The sequence below is a fragment of the Harpia harpyja genome, chromosome Z (genome assembly GCF_026419915.1).
Source record: "Harpia harpyja isolate bHarHar1 chromosome Z, bHarHar1 primary haplotype, whole genome shotgun sequence".
NCBI lineage: Eukaryota > Metazoa > Chordata > Aves > Accipitriformes > Accipitridae > Harpia > Harpia harpyja.
Window position 1 is genome coordinate 17,840,877 of NC_068969.1, and position 23,403 is coordinate 17,864,279.

At 39.1% G+C, this 23,403-nt stretch overlaps 1 protein-coding gene across 8 annotated transcripts in view; it reads left to right on the forward strand.

Annotated features, from left to right (window-relative positions):
- The window catches only part of SLC25A26 (solute carrier family 25 member 26), an 88,321-nt gene that overhangs the window by 13,402 nt on the left and 51,516 nt on the right, over nucleotides 1-23,403 (forward strand). For 7 of the 8 annotated variants that reach the window (XM_052778119.1, XM_052778124.1, XM_052778123.1 and 4 more), the window contains exons 4-5: nucleotides 6,847-6,951; nucleotides 8,387-8,434. In XM_052778119.1, the coding sequence (XP_052634079.1) occupies nucleotides 6,847-6,951; nucleotides 8,387-8,434 (153 nt within the window). The remainder of the gene's footprint in view (nucleotides 1-6,846; nucleotides 6,952-8,386; nucleotides 8,435-23,403) is intronic. The other variant, XM_052778121.1, reaches the window with a different exon arrangement.

A 23,403-nucleotide genomic window follows, 5' to 3' on the forward strand; every position in this document is an offset into this window, starting at 1 on the left:
GGTCAGAGGAAAAGATGGGACAAAGAGCTTGGCATTGTCTAAACTTTCTCATCCAGAGCCCATTAGTCAAAACTTGTTCTCTCCATGGGGTTTAAATTAGGAGTGGAGTCACCTGTTCATGACCCCAGCAGCTTTGCACAGGACTGAATTTAACTATGCTGGAAGGGCACATCCATGCTGTGTGGGAGGGGAAAATAAGATTAGCATATTCTGAGGTTTTATTTTGAAGATGAACACTTTTTCTCTGGGGCTAGCACTTAAAGCAGAAACTTACAGTGGATTGTACATATATTGGGTGGTTTCTGTCATCCCTGGAGACAATTTCCTCAGTAAAATAGGTATTAATGCTTTAATTCTCCACTTCAATTGTGCTTTAGCAGGTAGCACAGCCTGCTGACAAGCATGTGTGGAAGGACTTGTTCACAACTTGAGTTGTGACCCACAGCAAATTACAGACCATAGAAACTTGTATTTTTGTTCTGTCTTGGTCAAAAGGGCAGCAATTATTTAGATGAAGGTTTATTGGAGTTTGAACTGTTATGGGTTTATGATTGCAGCAGTTCAGGCTTCTCTGTTCAAAGAAAATATGAAACCAAATGACAAATGTGTATGTCATGTTTCTTCTTTTTTCTATTAATTTTCCTAGTGGTGGAAAGGGTGAGGCAGTTCATCTTCCATCTACAGATACATCTCATGTTCCCCACTTCCCCTGCTATCTAACATTCCCAATCCAACAGTTGTGACCAGAGTTTAGAAACAACTACTTGGAGGATGAAATACTGTGCTAATCTCACAATATTGCATTGAAAAAGTTCATTTTTTTTCTTCTGTTGGAGAGGGGAATCCCAGTGAGATCTGAAGAACCAAACATAAACTTACAGAGTTTGGAGAGGCGTGAAAAGCTGCAGTGCTGAATTCAAGGTTTGTTGAGAGCCTCTGACTTGAACCAAGAGAGAAATTTCCTCTTCATTTTCAGGATCCAAAGGAAATCAGTGCAATTTAAGGTCTCTCAATTTTAGACTTGCCTATTATTTTAATCATTCTGTTATCTGAGGAATGGAAAAGGACATTTTTCGTGTTTCAGATTAAAAATAGTAACTTCCTACTTAGAAGGGAGCATCTGACATAGAAATTGAGATGCTCAGATTATGTCATATTTATTAACCTATTTTGAGAAGAAGCATTTTTTTATATTTAAAAAAAAACAACAACAAACCAAACCTGAGCTATAAGGTAGCTTTTGTCTGCAGGAGGACAGCCAGGGCTAATGAAGAGTACGCTTCAAATAAAAACAAACAAGCAAACCCCAAAACCATTGTTATTGCTTCTTCTCTTTGAACAGGGTTTTAGGGTTGCTCCTTTTTTCTTGCTCTTTCTACATTATGTTGGAGCAGGCAATCCTTCTGACCTTCAAGAACAGGGTGAGAGATTAGGATTTTGTTACCAGATTGACTGCAGCCTAAACGTATGTCCTTTGGTAAGTCATAGCCTCTTTGTTGTCATTTTTGTGCAGCAGCTTTTTCTCCGGAATTGGTTAGTGATTATCTTGCACAGGTATTGTGAGGTTTAGTTTAAAGTCTCTGCTCTCTGGATACAGAGTTGTATAGTGTCATAAATTAGATTCTTATTTGATTAAGAATAAATTTATGCAAATGACATTTAAGAGTAACTCTCCCCAGGTATGTTTCTTTAGTTCTGTGTTAAGTATTAAATTATATTTATATGGTGAACATCAATTAAAGCTTCCCAGCCTACTCAAAGTCATTAAAACTAACCTCCTGCTTGGGAAATTTAAAATCCTTTAGAAAGTGTTCTAAAAGGTTTAAAGCTGCATCACAAAAGTTTTCTGGAGCTTACCACATGTTTCTGTACCCAATTTTCAAAGCAGGCTTAGCTATGCAAGCCAGAGATTTGCTCAGAGTCACTGAGAGCAGGTTCCTAAATCACAAGCCACTAACGTATTCCAGAATGGTTCTCTGTCCTCAGATTACTCTTCTCCTGCCTTGTAGTAGAATGGCTGGCTAATTACTAACTGGAAAAAATTTTGTTTTGATCCTCACCCAAGCCCAGGTTAATGCACAGAATAGATCAGCTCGTTAGCCAGGAGCACATCAGGAGCCAGAATCTTAACAGAATGGGCTCTTAGTCTTTGCTCTTCAGTAACCTGTCCTAAGAGCATGGGTAATATCTGTCTCTTACTAAAGATAAGAAGTGTTCAGACTGTATGGTTGTGGGAGCTTTTAAGACTGCGAGTCAGATCATTAGCTGTGCAAGGTGCATGCCTAGCTGCATAAGGAAATGCTTTCTCAAGCTGCTCTCCTTAGAGGTACAAAGCTGGTAATAGTGTTGTACCAGCTGTGTTCCCGGTTCTGAGAAAAACCTGCCATTCATCAACCCAATTTAAATACCCAGCATAAGCCCTTAATAGCAACTGTAATACGTGCTCTGTCCTCTTTCAAATGTTTCTGGGTACATATGATGCGCAGATCTGCCTGCAATGTTTGTGGTCAAACTGTAATACAGGTGCCTAAAAACAAATGCCCGTTATCTTTGATTCTCTACTAAATCCTATAAAACCAGTCATGTAGAAATGGTTAGCCTGGAGCACAAAGGCTGGAAGCAAAAGGCTGTTAATCTAAATGGGATATGTTAATATTTGGACAATAATATAGCTCTGAAGACCAGGAGGAGTTGTGCTCTTTTCTGAAGATGTTCTCACTTTCTTATGTTTGTCTTTGCCTAAAGAGCAGAACATACTGGACAGAGGAGCAAAGGACCTGCTAGTGAACTAGAAGTGGTGTCATAGTGGTTTGCAGATAAGTGCTTACTCCAGAATTTGCAGTGGCAATGCAATGGGTTCTTTCTAGTCCAAACAGCTACTTCAGATTCTTTGTCACGTTAACCACAAAATCATTAAAAAAAAAAAAAAATCTTTTGGTTAGGAGTTTTCTTCAGCCATCTTCACAGTAGGCAGTGTTTGCTGCTGGTTCCCCTGAATGAGCAGTGAGCTGTGTATATCTTGCAGCTTTCGCAGTTCCCTGGCTATTGAATCATCAAGGCCTGGATGATCTACTTCTACCGAACCCCCTTATAAATAGGACTACCCTCTCTTTGTTCTTTTTTATTATGTGTCTTGTGTTATTGTCTAGAGAAAAATGCTCGGTAGCCTTGTGCTGGTGAATTGGATGAGTACTGTCTAATTCTGAACAGCTGCTCCAGCTTTAAGTAGGATTGGTCCCCATGCAGAAGTTAGTGCTTTAAGATAACGTGTTTCCAATAAACTTAGGTGAGCCCATGCAAAAGGCTTTCTGCAGGCTCCTGGTGCTATTTGCAGCAGACCTTATTTTCTGTTAGCTACAGCCACGTAGGAACAGATTTCGGATATACTGAAACAAACTGTTTAAATCGGTATATATAAAGATGCTTTGTGTTGACTTCAAGGCACTTTTGAGACTTTAATTGCACTGGTCATTCTTCACGACCAGTCAAGACATCGGTCAGAACAATTAGGGAAGTCTGGTTCCAACGTGAATCTGACCACGAGATGGCAGCATTGATGCATGCAAAGAGTATCCAGAAGTTAAAACACCTTTCCCTGAACTGGTAGAGGAAAAAAATTACCTTCAGTTAATTGGAAGATACACTGTCTTAGCAATACATAGGACTATTTTGTTAACATTTACCTATTTTTAGCTTTTGTCCCTAACTGGCTAATGCAAGTCAGTAAATTAAAAATGCACTTAGGTTTGTGTCTAATTACCATGTCAAAGAGTGACTCCAGTCATGATTTAAGACAAGAATTTTGAGATTCAGTATTCTTTTTTTCAGAAGCGGTTATAGTATTAAAAGGCTGGAAAGATAATAGATGCTAATATTGTCATTTCTGCATACCTGCTCTGTAAACTAATAATAGCTTTGCTTGTAGCTATAAAATTGGGTTTTGTTAAAGCTTAAAACTAAAAATCCTTGAGCCTTTTGTTTCAATGTTAGTGTATTCCTGCCCTTTTGTTTCAATGTTAGTGTATTCCTGCCCTTACGGTATGTATACATGTGCATTGACATGGGGGAGAAAGTCTGAAAACTGGAGAATTGTATTACCTGACCTGGTAAATACAGAAGGAGCTTATAGGGCTGCACCCATTTTTCCCCTGAACTTGGTCTGTAGGATCTTGATTTTGTCTTTTTCCTTCCATCAAAAGATGGGAATAACTCCTGGCTCCAGAGCTTGCTTGGAAAAATGAGCATGGCATCTATCAACACGGTGCTGTTGTCCGATGCCTTAATGTCGGCTGAGGTAGCTGAGGGCCCCCTGCTCTACCCTCTCCATGGCTGGCTATGCAGTTGTTTGACAGAGAGCTAATTTGCCACAGGGTCATCCCCAAGACCGGTAGGATGCATGAGGAGTGGCCTGAGTTTGGCAGGCTGTATTGTGCTCTTCTATGGCAAGCAACAGGCTACATCTATGTGAACAGCCAAGAGATTAAAAAGCAATTTCTTCCTGGGAGCTTGGCAATTAGGGAGGTGAATGGGCTTCCGCTGTGTGAGGTCACATTATTGTCTGTCTTCCATGTCTATTTATCTAGTAGTCGATGCAGGTAAAAGCAGATACGTGGACAGTTACTGCGGAGCAGCTGCACAGTTATATCTTTTACCGTTGCTTGTGCGATTTGCTTATAGCTTTCAGTTGTCTGAAAATTTAAGTATGAATTCGCTTGGTGCAGTGTTATCACACTGGTGCTGCTAGAACATATTTAGCTAAGAAAGCAAACTGTGGAGATGTGTTGTGTTCTTTTAACTTTGGCAGCGTTACCTGGAAGGTGCTGCAGTGATTGAGGTCTGAGCGTAATAGAATTGAAATTTTTCTGCACCCATCTGTCCTAGGTTGTTACTTTTTTTTTTTAACCTTGTGGGATAATAAGATACACGTGAACTTAATCTTGCATACTTCCCTTTAGAGACCTGTGTTTGACATCAAAAGACTGCTTGGATTGTTATTGATAGTAAGGTACACATGTAGGAACAAATAAGGTAACACGCTGTAAGTTCAGGTGCACAGCGAAAATGTCACCATTCAGTCTGATGTTGGCAGTGGCAGCTCGTGGCTTTTTTTAGTTCCAGAAGTGCCCCATGGAGCCAATCTGACAGTGCAGCCCGGGTGACACGAACCTTTATTTCCTTTCATAACAGCACAACGTAATCACTGTTTTTGTTCTTGTGCAGCCACAGACTCCCTTGTAAGTGCAAATTCAAATGGGAGAAACATCAAAGTTAATTTGAAATGAAATGCTCCCCAAGTAGTCCAGGGGAAATGGAGACATTACTTTGTGGCCACCCTTCTCCTGCCAAAACTGCAGCACCCCAGATGTCAGGAAGCCACACTGTGCTCTTTGTCTGGTCTTGATTGACTAGATTGTTTTCATCCGAGCCTTTTTAAAGCTTTCCTCCTGCCTCCATATTTTTAAGGAATAAAAAGCTAATATAAGGACATGGAGTGTTATGAAGCATGAAGTTCTATAAATATTTATGCTGAACTATCAAAAAACTTGACAGTTCTTATTTTCTTGACAGATTGGGGTCACTTGTTATTTTTGACCCTGAGAATTGAAGAGCACATGGAGTTAGATCTGTTTGTAATGACTTTTGGATATTGTTGTCTGGTAAACTTGTAGGAATGTAACAGGGTAACAGACTTTTTCTTGGTCTCTTTGTGAAAATGGAACTTAAACCTTGTACTGTGTTACCCACAAATAACCACTCCAAGTTACTGTTTCTGTGCAATCTGGCAGTGAATTCCGGAACTTTCTTTGGCCCATGTGGGTTTCTGAGTTAGCAGCTTGGTTTGCCACTTCAGATGGACAGCTTTTACCTAGGTTGCCCTTGCCTTGAAGTACTCAGGGATCACCTTTACATCTAGGAACCACAGTGTGTTCCTGAGCCCAGCACAGGATGGGATCGAGGAAGGCTAAAAATCTGGCAAAAGCCCACAGTGTCTCCAGTGTTTTGCCACCAGTCCCAGCACTGCTTTAAGTATCTCTGGCGTCAACAGAAGACAAACTCTTCTTAAAAGTTTAAGTGCTGATAAACAGGCACTTTCTAGAGGGATGAGAGGCTTTTAACTCTCTGACGCTTCAGGATCCTCATTCTTCAAAATTATGTGCACGCAAGCTTAACTCCTACCTGAAGCCGAAGTGGCAGTTGAATGTTTTAAAGCCAGGTCTGGCTTTTTCAGAAAAGCTGGAACTTTGTGGCGGCAGCCACATTATTACATCCAGCTGCAGGGGACTTTCTTGCCTAGTAAATGAATTGTGTAGGAAAGAATCAATCTGATGCTTCACCTTGAATGAAATCCAGCATGTGTTTTAAGGTAAACCTTGAATATATTGTGTGCATCTAAAGCTAACCAGAGTGTCTGTCTCTTGCTGTCAGTCACTAGAGGGCACAAAGGAACTACCTAGGAAAGAATTTTGTTCTTCAAGTCCTGCATCTCCAGTTTCGATCTGTGAAAGTGGGGGGAAAAACCCCGTGGCTGCAAAAAGACAGGATGGCTTCAAAATTTTGTTTCATCGGTGATTTTACCCACCCAAATCTACTTCTGGTTTGGAAGGTAAAATTTCAAGGGTACTTCCATTTTTCTGTTAGTATAATTTTGTGTTCAGGAAGTACGTAGCTCTAAGAGCAAATACATAAGCTGCTCATAAACAGCTTTTAAGTTCAACTCCTATAATTACAAAAATTATTTCCTCATTTCTCAGGTTTCTGTACTTGGAACAATCTCCAAACGTGTCTGTTCTATGAAAAGTAAGGCAGCAAAAGGAATTGCCCTCTGAATATACGGTTCTTTTGCAGGTTGCATGCCTCATACGGGTTCCATCTGAGGTTGTCAAGCAAAGGGCCCAGGTTTCTCCTTCCTCAAGTACCCTCCGGATTCTCTCCCACACCTTGTATCATGAGGTGAGTTCAGAACAAAATTTCAAAGAAGTTGCTTCATTCTTCCCACTCAGTGCCATACATGTCCAGAAGCATTCCTACAACTTTATTCCAGTTCTGTGCTCTCCCAGCACTCTCCCATCTATTATTCTGTTGTTAAAAGTGATTGGCATGTTATACTTAAGGAAACCAAGCCCCCACCTCCCCCATGTGCATGCACTTACATGCACACTCTAAACTTTTTCCTCCACCTTTTATATGGGATACCTACATTTAAAAAAAAGAAAAAAAGGATTTAGCTTTCCAGTTTCCAAAGCTCTGCTTGTATTTATGCAAACAGTCCTTCTCTGGGACAACAAAACATCGAGTCTCTGTATCTAGAGTTTGTTGAATGGTTTCCAGCTTTTGAAGCAGGCTTTGGAGGGGATGTCCTAAAGGCACCATTTCAGGGAGGCTCTGTAGGAGCTCTGGAAATGAGTGCTCATCCAGTATTGGTAGCTTTTGAAAAATAAGGTCTTTTGTAATCTTTTTTCGTGGTTATGCTGTTCCTTCCTGTAAAAACCTGTTCACCACTGTTTTTACTGAGTCTCACAAGGGGTGTTTTTCAAGTTGTATTCCATAAGAGAAAAGCGTCTCCTGAAAACACTGTGGGGAAAAATATTATACACATTTCTGTGTGTAAAAGCCAGGAAAAAGAAGACATAAATACGACCTCTAAATGATCCACTTGTTTTTTATTTGCTTGTAAATTAAAACTATTGTGATAACCCTGCATAAGAGGGTTGTTGGAACTTCTTTCTGTGACTTAGTCATTCTGATCTAAAAGCTGGTGTTCTCAAAACCATGTGTTTTTCCCCTTCTTTGTAGCTGACCAGAGAACCGTAAGACTTGACAAACTCTGGAATATATTGTCCTATAAGATATTAAACATAATTTTATATACTTTCATAAAATCAAACTTTAATTGTTTTGAATGTTATCAGCTGGTTAAAACTACAAAATATTTGTCTTGATAAAAGCTCTGAATCAAGGCTAAAAAGGTGGACATAGGAAGCTGTCATCTTATGGGTTCATTTTGCATGGGCTATTTAAACAGAAGAGTAGTAGTTTCAAAATATTTATGGGATAGTGGATACTTCTAGACCAAAATATTGGGCAAGTAGAATTTGAAGTAATGTGTTTCTGTGCCTTCTTGCCCTTTTAATTTTAACTGTAAGGTATATTCTCTTCTCTATAACTGATTAATCTGAACAGTGGTTAAATGATCTTTGAAATAAAACCCTCCTGCATTGTAAATCATGGAATACAGTATACAATGTTATAATCAATGTAGTCAATTTGCAAGAAGTTCAGGTCTGACACTCAGTAAGGCTGTAATGCTTGCCTCGTAATCACCGATAAATTGTGTCTTTGGCAAACTAATTCCCTATAGCTGATGCTTTCTTTTATTGGTTTACAGGGTATTCAAGGACTTTATCGTGGTTATAAAAGCACAGTATTAAGAGAGGTAAAACACTTGTCTTTCTCTCACTTTTTTTTTAAATTGATTCCTTTGCCTCACTTTGTTTTCTAATAAGAGATAGTAGTACAATTGAGATCAATTGCTCTAACCATAAGCTCTAAATCCTAGCATATTTCATTCTAGCTAAGTTACTAGTCTGTAATTTAAATAGAATACTGATAATGTGCACTGAGAAAACTGTGGTACATGCAGAAAGTCATCTACCATCCTGTCTTTCAGTTCTGTTGCTGCTAAATTGTAAAAGGATGGAAATGTATATGTTAACATGATGAAAACCATAAAATAAAGTACTGGAAACTTCCTCAGGTCTTGTGATTGCATCATGTGAAGTATGTATGCCAACAATGGTGAACTGGTGGCATCAGGCCAAGTTTGGCACAGACAGATTTAGGCTTTCTTTAAGTATATTTGTCAGCAGATGCCAAGAGATTATCTGTCATCTGTATATAGGGACAATTGTGCTTGCTCTCTCTCTTTTTATGTGTGAAAGAAATGCATTCAGTCATCCAGTCTGTAGACATGATATGGCATTACTTAACTCTAAATCAGAAGTACTTCACTGTTGGGGAAAAAAACTGGAGCTAAAAATATTTTGGCCGGCTTGGCAGACAATAGTTCCTAAACTAAAATCTCTTCATAAACGTACTGTGAATTACAGGATTAGTGTCATGGAAGTGTTTGATATGCTGTGTGAACTGAAGGCAGATTATAAAAGTAGTAGAAAAACATACTGATGAACTCCCAGTCTAAAACTGTTTTAGAATCAGATCCCAGGAGGTCATTTTTTGACAAAGCATAAGTTATACCATGAGTACCTCAAATAAGAGATGAGGCTCTATTCCTATGAAAATGTAACAGCTGTTGTCCAGGAAGGGTTCTTTACTTACTGTGTTCAATGTGATATGTGTGGGTTTGTCCTCTCCTTATATAACTCAACTGAGTAAACTAGGTTTGGATCTTTGCTGCTTTTGTTTTTTAAACACAGGATCGGATCTGTTGGTTGTGTTGCCATTGATAATGAAGCCAGTTGCAGAGGCTTTTTTACCCTTCATTGAATAGCTCTGCTTTTAAAAGCCTTTCTTCATGCTGAAAACTGTTTTTAGAACAGTTATGTTAGCCAGCTCTTGTTACAATTACAGAGTAAAGATAGATATTGCCTAAAATAAGAAATACCAAATTTAGTGTACCCTAAAGTGCTGACAAATGGTAATGCACTGCAGTCTATTTTAGCAGTTTTGAGTGTTTAAAAAATTAGTTATTTGTGCAGAGATGACACCTGCTTTTCTGAAACGTAACCCCCACCATAGCTTCGTCCTGTACTTATTTTCTGGCTCACTAAACACATGTTATTCACTCAGATTTCATTTGGAGACAGGCAAAAAAGGCCAACGAATCATTTTGATTTCTCTGAGGGGTTCTGAATAAATGAATAAATTTAGATCGCATTGAATACAGATTTTGCATACTAACAGGTAGATAAAACACATGGTTATTACTGGGTGCTATTCTCCTTAAAATTTGTTTTGACATATGTCAGGGTGGTAATTAATTTGCAGACCATATTCATGGCATAGCGTGTGACCCTGCTGAGATAACTTTGTTTACTCAAAATGGCAACACTTTGTTGGAAATTTAATGGGGGTCCTCTCCATTATGTATACTCATAAAAGATCCTTCAGAACTGATTTCAGTTGAAGTATTGCTTTTTGGGAGAATCTGTCCAATAGAATGAGAAATAAATGATTACCAAATGAAATGTGCTTTCTTTTCAAAATGAAACAAATCATAGGTGATGTTTAAAAAAAAAAAAAATTCTTTGAATTTAACACTGTTAAGACTGTTGAATTTTTCTGACACTCAATATTGTAAAGCAATGTCCACTCAAATAAGAACAGCGTATTGAACCTTCAGCTGGAACTGTTGTAAGCCTGACATTTAATCTTGGTATTTTCCCTTCTCTTTAAGTACACTTCTTCCTTTAGGGAAAGTCTTTATTTTCAGATAAAAATCTATATTAATTCATTATCGGACACATCCAGGTAGCTGCATAGCATATATAGACTGAATTCCAGCTGACTTTTATAAGTATAAAGGTTTCTTTACATGCTTTGGTTCTTTACTTACACAAACCCCTTTGTTTAGTTACCATGGAGTGGGATTTTTGGATAGAGGGGCTTCAATGCATGATTTTTGATTTAAAACATAATAATTGGAAGAGGCAGGAATATTGATGCCTTTCTGATCATGATATTCTTGCGCTGGCAAAATTGTTGAGCCAGAATTTAAGGAAGGTTAATTTTAGTTGTTGCATCGGGATAAATTTTTGCGTATTACATAAAGCAGATTTCAGTGCCTGGACAGAGATCTGCTTGCCAATTGCTTGGACTTAAGTGACAAGGAGTCTGTTTATAAAGGGAGTACAATGTTAAAATCTCATCTTTTTACTATAGCATAGTAGATCTTTTCAAGACAGCCTTATTCTGCTCTATGTAATCTGCTGCTGCTGCTTCTCTTCTGGTGCAAGGTAGTTGTTTCTTCCTTCATTTTTGCTTCTCAGTCTTTCACTTATCCCCTTTATCTTCTCATCAGAATACTTTCTGTACAGATGAATATTAGAAGAGAAAGACGATGGCTAAATATGTAATGCTTTTGGAAATAACTTTGAGTGAACCTCAATGCTTGGAAGTTTTGGCTATGACTTCTACCTACCTCCTTTTTGGTGCCTCTTCTGTCACATCTCCATTACATTTTGGTCTTTACATCTTCCTTTGATGTAGTTACACTGAAATAATCCTAAAATCGAAAGGGAATCGAGGTACAGTGCATCATTCTGTTGGCAGTAGTAGCCCAAAAGAGACATCCATGCTCCAAGAGGAAAGCTTTTGTCATAAAGCATAAAGTGGGAGTATGGTTATTAGGTTGCTGAATGAGATTTTGAATAAATGGCAGAAATTGGAGGCTATGAAATGATGTGGAATTCCCATGATGTCACTTCCAAAGCAAATCTAAGTGAGAATTGTCCTTTCCTATGGTGGTAGTGTACCAGTGTGCATTGGTGTGGAAACTGGATCATGCTACTAAGAACAGTCAATAAACAGGTAAATTTATTCATGTTTTCCACAACAGAGAAGTTCATTTGTAAAATCTCCAGCTATCTTGTAACAAGACAGGAGCAGACTATAAATCCACTGTAAATCCTCTAGAATTTCTTAATAGGAATGTAGTTCTGCTGCTGAGATCTTATATAAGCAAATGGAGACAGATTTTTAATTCCTGCATAATTCATTTTATTAACTATGACCAAGTAGAACATCTGTTAAAATTCCATAATGTTCAGTTCATGGGAAAAAGAGAGAAACCCCTGAGTTCCCGTTGGAGCTTTTCCATTACCATTAATGTTACAGGACTCTAGCAGATGTCTTCTCATTCATAATAACATCCTTTAAGACAACACAAAAGAAGAGGAAGTGCCTTGTCCAGTTTCCCTGTGTACAATAACTCGCTGTACAATGACTTACTTCACCCTCTGTGTGTCTGTGTGCAGGTTGCAGCTTCGCACAAGCAGTGCCACGGTTAGCTGTAGTGTCCCTTCTGTCGTGAGTTACCATAATTTGGAAGAACTGAGTGAGTCCTGAGTGGGTGTTCTGTGTGTTTTTAATCTAATTTGTCACTTTTAAAAAATATTGCAGATGGACTGGGCCCTAGCCCAGAAGTGGATTCAAAAGGAGCTAAAATTAATATTAAACACTTCCTTAAAGACAAAGAGGATGGAGGATGACTGGCTCTTTGTAATTCACAGATGTCTTTAAAGGAGACCGAGAATTGCTTTCAAACATCAGTCTTTGCTGTGCAGGTAGCCCTGAATAAGCTTGTCTTCTGTGTTGCCTCATAGACTTTTCTGAGACGATTTGGGCTCTCTGCTTGTGGTGGCCTCCATTCAGGAAGAGGTGGTAGTGATGCTTTACTTGACAAAAGAACTGGTCTCAGAGCTCTGAAATTGAAAGAAAACTACTGATAAATCTGAACCCACTCTTGTACAGCATGCTATTGATCTTACTCTCAGTGAGGTAGCCTAGTCATCACTTTTGGGAGTCCTAGTTTTTTAAGTTAGTACAGTTGTGGGTTGGTTTGGGGTTTTCTTGTTTGTTTTTTTTTTCTCTTCAGTGTATGGAAGTTGGAGCCCTAAGTGGATAAAGGCAGCTACTGCTGTCTTGGGAGGGAGAGAGCACTCCATGCTATATTCATTTTGGGGAGGAGAAAAACAACTAGTTCAAAGTATGCTGTTGCATTAATGAGTGGCAGCAGTGTGACAAACAGGGAACAAATTCAGGCTCTTCCCAATCTCAGAAACCCAAGAAGTAATAATGTCTCTTCAGGAGGAGGTACTGTTTGTTGTATGTATGCTGCAGAACTAGTGTCCTGTTACAACGTGTATATCAAAAGGGGTATGGAGGATGCGCAGTGCAGCCTATGCAGATGAAGGAGTTAGCAGAAAAAAAGACCAACAAAAAAAATCCCTTCTTAAATGACTTACTGCCTAGGAGAGGGAATCTAAAGGCATGCCTGCTGCATTTTCCTGAATTTAAAGGGTCAGTGAACAAAGGATGCTGAGAAGGGTTGGTATAAAAATGTGAAACCCAGCTGAGATATGTTGTCCCTGTTGACTGAGGGAGGGTGGGGATCTCTGAGGGCTGAGCTTGATCGGGAACAGTCTGCAAACAGGGAGCCTAGTTTGTTTATCTGCTAGAGGTAGTTTTGCATGCTTTTCTTTTGTTAGGACATCTTTATATAAATATCCTGTTCTCTTAGCTGTTAGAGGTTTTTTTTAAGTTTATCTCTGTTGCTGCAGGACAAAGAATGTTATTAATACATTCTTTTACTTGCACAATTAAAACTTTGATCTTCTATCATTGTGTATTACAGAGCAGATGTCGATAGAATAGACAAACAGGACACTATCTTAATATTTGGAAAAATAAACATCCTCCTTGATGAAATGTGTGCAGTATCTGTCTTTTGTTACCTTCTTGTAACAAAACTGAGCTGGCTTTATTTTATTTTGCGATTCTAGATAGGTTAGGTTTAACCAGGCATTTGCCAGGCAGGATCTCCAACACTGGGGTTTAGGCTTCTACTGAGCAACCAGCATTTCTTCGGCTGAGGTGTTTCCATATAGAACAACAACAGTCTCATGAAAGGGATAGGAACTGTAAAATGGATTAAATAGCTAGTCCTGCCATGTGGAAAACTGTGCAGAAGTTATGTGACATGATTAATGGGAGGAAAGTTGAAAAATAAGTCCCTGCTTCTCCCCCTCCCCTTAACACTATTCTGTCTTGGAAAGACAGAACACTGGAGTTGTATCAGCTCTTGTATCACTTGTGTACTTGTATCCTTCTAGATACCTATATTCAAGGGATTTTCATTTTGAAAGGTGTCTAAGGGTTAAAGGTAATTCTTGTGGGGTAAGAACAGGAGACAAGTCCATGCTCTGGGATAAGGGCTCAGGCACATCTTAGCTGGTGACCTGGGACACTGATAAATGGACAAAAGGAGTAACTGTCCTTTGCTGTTGCAGGTTATGATCATTACCTTCTCCCTGCAAACACTGGAATAGTACTTGGAAATGAAAATGGAGATCTCAAAAAGCACTTATAAATGACTTTTACAGACCACAAAATAACCCTGGTTTTTCTAATTTACTAGTTGTGGGAAATAGGTTTTGTGACATGCCTGAATGGCAAATAAACTGGCCAGGGTGGACAGAGACCTAAAGCAAATTCCTTCTTGAAGTTGGCGGTGTCTTTTGGTCAAACATGTGCAATGATCTCAGATTTTCCAGTTGAACACTCTCTCTTTCTCAGGCTAGGTGCAATATCCATATATACTGCTTAGAAGCAGAATGCAGCCATCCTTGCTGCCATCAATTTGCAGTTTACCAATGGAGCATACAAGTATTGCATTTGTCTGATATCAGTGGATATATTCAGATGAAAAGAATTTCATATATGCAGAGTGTTTCTGTATTTTGAAAACTACAGCCTTGCATCTAGGGTCTTTGAACAGAAAAAACCACTTTGAAAACTATGTGCACTAAAAATGGCCTATGTGATTTGATAATGCAGATTCTTTCCAAATGAATGTGTATGCAAGCAGAGTCTTGCAGGAAGCGTATTCTACCGCATGCTTGAAATTGAGATACTATTTCCATACATTCCCTAAGCAGCTTACTACAGCATTTTTGCAAGTGATTTTCTGCAGCATTCATGGTGCAGGAATGTGTTTTGAGGGTCAGTAGCAACACTGTGGGCAAGAACAAGCTGGGAAGAAGAAAATGCCTAACTTTGTTCTGGTTTTCTTCATGCTGTGATATTTTTGTTTCTTTGTTGTGTCTTTGGTTTTTGGGTTTTTTGTTTTTTTTTTTTTTTTAATTTTAAATAACCCAAGAACCCAAGAACCATGTGGTGTATCTGTTTATATAAAACCTGTACAAAGAGACATATGGATGCATGTACATGTAAAAAAGATGGTATTGTTTTTAATAATACCTTGTCAAGGGTCTTGACTCTCCGAAGCAACTAGTCCTATAAATGTGTGTGATCAGTCTGGAACAACAAGCAATTTAGCAATTTTCTAAAAGTACAGGACTGTCTTTCAAGGATGAAATTCTTGCCTGAAGTAGACCAAAACATGATTTTTACAGTGGAAGACTTCCACTGGCAGAATCACGCTGCTGTCAGTATTAATAGCAATTATCTGGTTTTCATACTTGGACTGCTGTTACCTAGTTTCTCTACATCTGCTAAAAACCAGAAACACAGTTAAAAGAATCAACAATCCAACATCAAAAGCTTTTTCCCAAATTCCTTGTATGATGTTGTCTCAGCCAGCAGTTCTGCTTTAACACAAAGACCCGAGTGTCTGCTCTGGTCAAGAGAAGATGCACTTCAGGACCTGAGGGCATAGTGGGAGTTCTGGGGAGCAGGGCTGGCGTGGGACTAGGAGCCCGGGGTGTCTGCTTTCTGCTTGCCCTTGAGCTTGGCAGTGACCAAGAGCCTTTAGCACTTGCGAGTCTCCAGCCGCTAATTGAGTGGTGGCTGTCATCTTGCTTCCTCTTTTATCAGAAAGATGATACTTTCAGAAAGACGATGTTTTCACGTTCTGTAGCTTGTTGAAATAGTTCAGCAAGAGGCTTGGGAGAGTCCCCTGCTTTCTGTTGTGGGGTTAGCACCCCTGTAGCTTAAAGTAGCAGGAAACAGTGGGCTTTGAAGCTGGCGTTCAAAGGAGGGCCTGACATATAGTAGCTTCTTCTGGTTCTGGTACAGGGTAAGGAACCTCTGGCAGTGGGGTGAGGCAGGCAGCTGGGGAAGATCTCCTCTTAAATCATCCCAGCATTGATTGTAAGAATCTGTCATCCATACTCTCAATATGAAAATACAGGTCTGCGTGTATCCGTAATAACGTGCCTGTCAGCGGTGCTGGTTTTGGTGGGAGCCTTAGTGCTTGAATTACCATTTGTGCAGATTTTTGAAGATGGTAATGACTGTGACCTTTTATCTGTAGGTACAGCAGCAGATTTGGAGGGATGTAGCTAAAGCATGTAGGAGAGAGGAAGGTGTGTTTAATCTAGACTGCTGCTGCGGAAACCATACCTTCCTTTGACCGTAAATAAATCCACCCAACCCTGACAAGTCACTAGATTTTGAAACATATATATATTTTTTTATGTATATAATACTTTGTCTGTTACTTGTTTACATTACATTTAATGTTTATATATAAATATTAGGCATCTACTGAGAAATATGAAACTGAAAAGTTGAATTTGTAACCCAAAAGTTATGGTGAAGGTGTGAAGAAGAAACCAGATCTGTGGCAGAGAGCTTATGTAATTTATCACAGTTATGATAATGTTTGGAAGCATGGCTAGAGAGGCACTTGTGAGAGAGCCTGCTACAAGAACAGTTCTTTCAAGTACTTAATACAGATCATACTTCAATTTTTTTGAAAGACTATCTTACTATTATCTTGCAGGAAATAGGAATTGATTCCAGTGTTTTGAGTGTAGGAGAAATGACCCCCAAAAAAGAAAATACTGGAAGTCATACCTACCTTCAGAATATTTTAAGGGCCGGACTTGGCTAGTTTTAGCAGATGGAATAGATGAAACAACTTTCTTGTTTAAAGGGGAATCTTGGGATTGCACTAGCAATTAATCCTTATAGTAACCATTTCGGCCAGTTAAGGGAAAATAAGTTAATTTGGGGCATGGGAACTCTCGCTTCTATTGTAAAAAAAAAAAAAAAAAAAAAGTAAAATTGGAGCACAGTGACCTTTCTTCTGTTTCTTCCTTGCTATGGTCATATTGACTTCAGTGCTACAAGCTGTCATACACTAGAGGGCACACAATGCCTGTGCTTGCTGCAATACCAGCCCAAGGAAATGCCTATCGCAAGGGATCTAATCTTAGGATGACCCGTGGATCTTTGCTTTAATCCTGCCTCTCAACCCAGTTGCAAAGGAAACATAAAATTTGAAATGTTATTAATTTTATTTGACTCTGTGGACTAGTCCCATTGAATTTCCTGGGACTAACTTGTGTGAGCAAATGGAGTGAGATTTAGTTTGGGAATGATTTTATGGATTCCTATTTCTTTAACTTTGACTAGGTTTTCTTTTGATATGAACTGATTGTTTAAGGTCTATAGGTCTGTAGCATTCCCTGTGCATTCTTGCTTAGTGGAATGATGCTTATGTGATCATAAAGAAGAGAAAGGAGGTTGTATGATCATGACATGTTACAGTGTCCATACTGAGACTTCATAGGTTATATAGTAAGCTATTTTAAATTTTATTTTGGCATCAATTTTTGCCAAGATTCTGCATTTCTGTAGCTTATCTCTTTTTAAGAAAAGTACGATAAGCTTTATAATCTTTGGGATAATCCCCATGTGGTGTGCACCTTATTTTGAGAATCCCATGTCACTTTGTAGTTGGAAATGCATGTGGGGGATGGTACAGGAGGGACGGGTGGTAATGTGATTTTCATTATTTTTATAGAAATGTAGGCAAAGCAGGCCTGGTGTGTATACTGCAGATGGAAATAGTGTTATTAAACCAGGCTCTTATCTCACTTTTTTATTTTTCTGTTAATTTTATAGAAGTCAATAAAGTGTAAGCTCTGCAAATTTTCTTTTTATGCTGGTTGAATATGTGAAAATAGGGTTCTTGCTTTTCAAAGCCAGCGGGTCTAGCTACAATAAAGTAGAGCTTGGCCTGAACGTTTTGGCATCATGCTGCAGATACAGCAATGCTCAGGTCAGTCTGCCAGATCTGTCTGTCCCAGGCTTGAATCTTGCCCAGTTAAAGGCTGCTAGTGGTGCACAATATGTGACATGGGTGAAGTTCTGTCATGAGTCAATTGAGGCATCTCGATGCTCTTTTAGACAGACTCCCCAAAAAAGAGGGAAACGTAGCCCAGGATACTACCCCTGCTTTCCCATGGGAGAACAGCTAGTACACTGTATTCTGTGTTTGCATTTAACATTGTACAGTCTCTTAATGTAAAAGAGAAGAGCAACTAAAGAAGTATCCATGCGTATCAGAATAAATAATATGCTCGTACCTCAGTGGGAGGTTATCTGCTCCATTCTTGCTTTTGCTGATATGAAATCCTGATGTGCAATAAAACGTTTTAGGAGTCTCATGAAATACAGGCACTTCACTGAATCTTGTCTTGCTGACTTTAATGTACTGAATGCCAATTAAAGCAAAATTTGGCCCAGTATAATTTTGCCACTGGCTACATACCTCACAAGTTTTGGGTGGATGTTTTTTTTCCCCTTTTTCTCCAACCCTCCTAGCATTTTGCCTTATGGCCTGTACAGCTGTGCTGCTAGTATACTTTCTATTTCTGGAAGTGACCCATGCAGTTAGGTCAGTTTGTTTTAGCCTTGCTTCTTGTTGCTGAAGTAGAATAGCACATTTCCCCTAACTGCATGAAAGCCAGGGTAGACAATCTTGATAAATATGATTAATGGGCCTCCTTGCTTTCCTCTGCAGCTGAAAGCTTCCTTGAGGTTCTGTGTCGGCTGGGCTACAGCTCCCCAAACCAACCTTTACATAGAAAGTATGCCTCAGGTTCAATTATATTGTTGAAGATACTTTTATTCACAGCTTTTGCTATAGGAAAGTCTTTGCAATGAAATACGGTAAGAGTCTGAAGAGGTAGTATTGGCAGGAAAAGCAATTCATAAATATGGGTGAGTTTGGATTTTTTTTTCCCTCTGTTCTGTTGCCTAGAAGTTTGTTGGTTATGTTTCCTGTGACTGAAGTTAAGTCTAGGGTTAGTGAGGTGTTTAATTCCTTGCCCTGATGAGCCGGATAGTAACTATGATAGGAGGTAGTAGCAAGTGATGGTAGCTTTGAGTCGATTATAACTTGTCAGTACATGGAATATATTTGTAGGTTACTGTTATGTGTATCTCCAGTAATGTGACTTAAATATGGTATTCACAGAACTTGATGGAAAATATATTTTGTGTTGTCACTTTTGTCAGAAGGAAAACCGAATGAGTATCATATTATCTTGATGAAAAATGTTACCCAGAGGCTCCAGCAGTTATGCGACTGCTCCGTCAGAAATGGAATTAAAGCATATAGGGGAAAAAAATCCCCACATTGATGTGAGTGACAATAAAATGTGTGACTGGCATTGAGGAACATTCAGCTTGCACCTCTCTATTAATTAGGAAACACTCAAATTTGTGAGGGTACTTGGCAAATTGTCATTAAAATTCAGAAGCCAGACTTCTGCCCTGCATGTGGGAATTGCTAGCTGCAGCACAGGCTGAATCCATCTGGCTTTCCTGGTGGCTGCTATGCAATTGTAATTGCAGGAGCACATCAGCATTCTCAATAATTGACTACGAGTCTTAATAGCAAATAATCCTCTTGAAGTTATTCCCCCCTCCACTGCAATCAAAGGAGAGCTTTGTTAAGGCATTAACTAACAAATTAGCTGCTAAATACTGGTAATAACCTATTTTGCATAGATTGCTTTTTAATTATAGTCTAAGCAGTGTGATTCCTGAAATCACTACTTTGGCAAACCAATGTTTGTGGTCATTTCCAACCACTGTAACTAATTGGCAAAAAAGTAATTTTCAAAGTCTTCACTGATACCAGAGCACACTTTGTTTATATATTCCTGCCTGCAGAAATACTTTATCAGTGTTTCTTTTCACTGTTATTAGTATTTTAATTTAAATATATTAGGCTGTGCTGTGAAATTGTTTTGGTTTTAATTCCATGTGCAATACATGTCCTCATTAGATTTTTAGATAGCATAGATATTTTTCCACTTAACTGTTACAAGAGACTTTTCCTATGAGGGAGGAGGAAATAACCGCTTTATTTTTATATGTGTTAGTTAATGCAAACTATTTATTTTGCTAATCTGTGTCACAGCAGCCATTTAGAAAACTAAATTATGTTTGTCTTTTTGAGGGAAGGGGTATTTTTTGTATATTCATTGCTTTTCCTCCCCAGATTTCAATAAAGGCTGCATGTCTTCTACTATATCATTCTGCTTCCCTTCAGACCTGACTTTTTTATATGGGAGCACAGCCATCAAAATTGGCAAGCGTTAAGCTTCATAATTAGTTCAATATAGTGACCAATTCTGTGAATTACGAGTTCAAAGCAACATATGGACATGGATGAAATCAGATTTTGGCATTTCTCACTTAGATTGTTTCAGGACGCTGCTGGAGCTTCTTTGATCTGTAAATAACAACTGCAGTTCAGTGCCTTACTTAAAATACATCAAACACATTCATGACTTTTGCTTTTACATGTAGACCTCACTTCTAGTTACAGTTTTGAATCAGATTAATAAAGCTATTCATGTTTTGGGATTTCATAGAGAAAGCTACCAAAGATAGCTCTCTTCATTCTTCATGTTTTAAGAGAAGCAGCAAATATTTCTCTGTCTTAATGTGCACCCCAGACTACATCAACAGATGCTTTCTGAAGTCAAAAGCGACTGTGTCCTGTATCGCAGATCCTCTACAACCTGATGGCAATGGGTGTCTTCCCTTACTCTTTCAGCCCTATAAAACAAGTGAACCAAAGGTTTATTTTCACTGCACTGTGTAGTAACTTACTTCAGCAACTCCTTTCCCTGCTGTAGCTTGCACATAGCAGCCTTTTTCCTAGTTCTGAACTTTGTGGTGGTTTGAGCTATGATGTGCCATCTAGCAGACAGTAGCTGGAGATAACCAGACAGGCTCTATTTGTTACTCCTTAAAAATATACACAGGTGCTGACCTAGTTCAATAGGCATCATTGCCTTTCAATAGTTCATTAAATGCACTACCTCTGGGCTTATCAGTTAGTTATAAAAGGGCTGTATGATTTCTTGGTAGCAAAGGAATGCGGGGAATTATGGCTTCTCAGTTTTTTACCATAAGCTTTCCAGCTGGGCAACTCCATTGCTTCTAATTTAACTCCCAGTGTTTTGCTTAGAAAAGTTCAGCATTCAGCGGTAGTGCAGGGTTTTTTTCTGCTGCATCGTTAGTATAATTACCCAAGTTCTACACAAACACGTAAGAGTTGTTTTCATAGTGCTTTGGGGTCTACTGAGATAAAGTTCCTGTATATTAGGGGTTGTATAGGACAACTTGGTGAAAATTCACTGCAAACTTCCACCTCACAAAAAAAACCCCATAAGCTTGAAACTTAGCTGAAAGACAAGCTTCTTTTCTAAGCAACCCTGTCCCTTTTCTGCTTATAGTACCTTGATAAGATGCCAGATACCTCACACTTGGAGCATTTATTTTCTGTGAGAAAACCCAAGCAGGCTTGTTAGACTTTGCCTGACGGGATCAGACCCACGTTCTGTCCGGTCCAGTATCTTGTCTCTCCTTGGGGCCAGATGTGAAATCCTTAGGGAAGTCAGGAGGTAGAAAAGGTGCTCTGCAGTGTTTCAGGCTCACAGCTGGCAGCTGTTAAAAGGCAAGCATTCAACCTCCTTTCAGTGAGTCCTTGTTCATACCAGCGCTCCCAACAAAAATGACTGTAGCAGTAGGTACTACAAATCCTAAACTTTTACATTAACCTTTTAAATGGATGCAGCTGGCTCAGAGATTTCTTATACCAATGACTGATATTTGGGGGGGAGAGCAGGGGGGGCATCTTATATTTGTTACCTGGGAAAACAAATGATCCTTCCTACTTATTTCCCGTTTATCTTTCCCTTCAAGACTTTCCTGCAAAACACCCTTATTTATTTCTGTATCCTGCCCTGCAAAACATCATCTTGTACAGATAAACTTTTAGGTTTTGTAGGCCAAATCATGCTCCCATCAGTGTTTTCCTGCTGAATTCCCTCTCAGCAGAATTGTGGGGCGGCAAGTTGGGGCACGACCCAAGACCATGTGTCTCCTAGACCCGTGTGGCAGAGGCTTCTCCAGGGTGACTGCATGGTGGTCCCTCACCTTTGTTGCAAAGTCTTTTGAACATTGCTGTTTGTTGTCTGAAAAGTAATAACCAGAAGAACAGCTAACAAAGCTATGGGCAGAGAAGATGTTTCAGAAAGAGAAATTCTCACCACCAGAATTCTTGGCAACTTTGGAACAACTTCATCCCACACCTGCTGTGCTTGGCAGAGGATTTCACTTCTGTGTTGGGGGGGGGGGGGAGCTGTACACATCCAAAGAACCCTGAGGTATGTAGATTTAGTGTGATATGAGAGAAAGAGTTGATACCAAAATTCAGCTGGAGCTGTCACTAAAAAGAAAACAACAGCAGAGGACAAGGAAAACCTGAGCAAATGGCAACAGTGAAAACATTGAGGTGCGTGAAAAGAATTAGTGCTCTCAGTGTTGTGTAAGGTCTTGTGTTTAATTCCAGACTTGGTCAAAACCTGACAATGGGAGGAAGAATTTTCAACTGATTTTCTGCTTTCTTATCTCCATTGATTTCCCTTCGGGAGCAATGCACTTGCTCATGGACGCTTGAGGGTTCTTGTCACGTGTTCTGGCTGGCTGTAAGGCCTTGTGTTTTGCAAAGGGAACACCCTGCAGAAAGAAAATGGGTAGTGCATGTAATTTTCAATGTGAGAAATGTTTGTGGATGCTTTCAGTGTCATGGTTTTTTTCTTGCCAGTTCTAAAGGACTTGGTTTCTCTACTGGCTTTTAAAAACGAAGAGAGAATGCCACTGCAGGGACCATCTGTCTTTGTGTTTTTAATTCTTTCAGAAGTTTTGATAGACTCTGCATTTTCTAAGAGAAATGATTCAGTGGAATTTTACTCTTTAGCTTGAGTAGTTTGTATCACTGAGCTGCTTAAATTTTATTTTGCTCAGTTGGTTGCTCAAGATGAAGATTCTGGCTTGACCAGTTGGGAAGAGATGTGCTCACTGGGCTTGGAATTGGCTAAGAGGGTATGATGAAGAGCAAAAGGATTATGAGGGCTACTCAGAGAAGGTAAAAGGGATGCCTCTGTGAGGGCTTTGGGATTGAATATCAGCAAGATTTGTTTTGTAAATTAATATCTGAAGCTTCTGGGATTTGGTAGAATTAGATTCTGAAGAATGTTATTCCTTTTTCGGTTGTCGCTAGTATTTGTATCAAAACCACATCCCACAAGATTATATTTTATGCATTCTTTAGTTGTTCTTTTTTCCCCCAATTTATTTACCCTTTTTGGTGCTCTGAAATATATGTATGTTTTCCATGAGTGCTAACACTTCATCTTAAAGTAATGAGTACGAATTTCATTTTCACAGCTCTGTCACCAATGCTCTCTATTTTTTTTTCACTTTGACTGTAAGTCTAGATGTGTGTTTAATCTGTTAATTTTGAATTTTAGGTGGTTGAGAGATGCTTATTCTGAATATTTAATGGTGCTAACCGTTATTTTCAGAACATGTAGTTTCTGAAAGAATGCA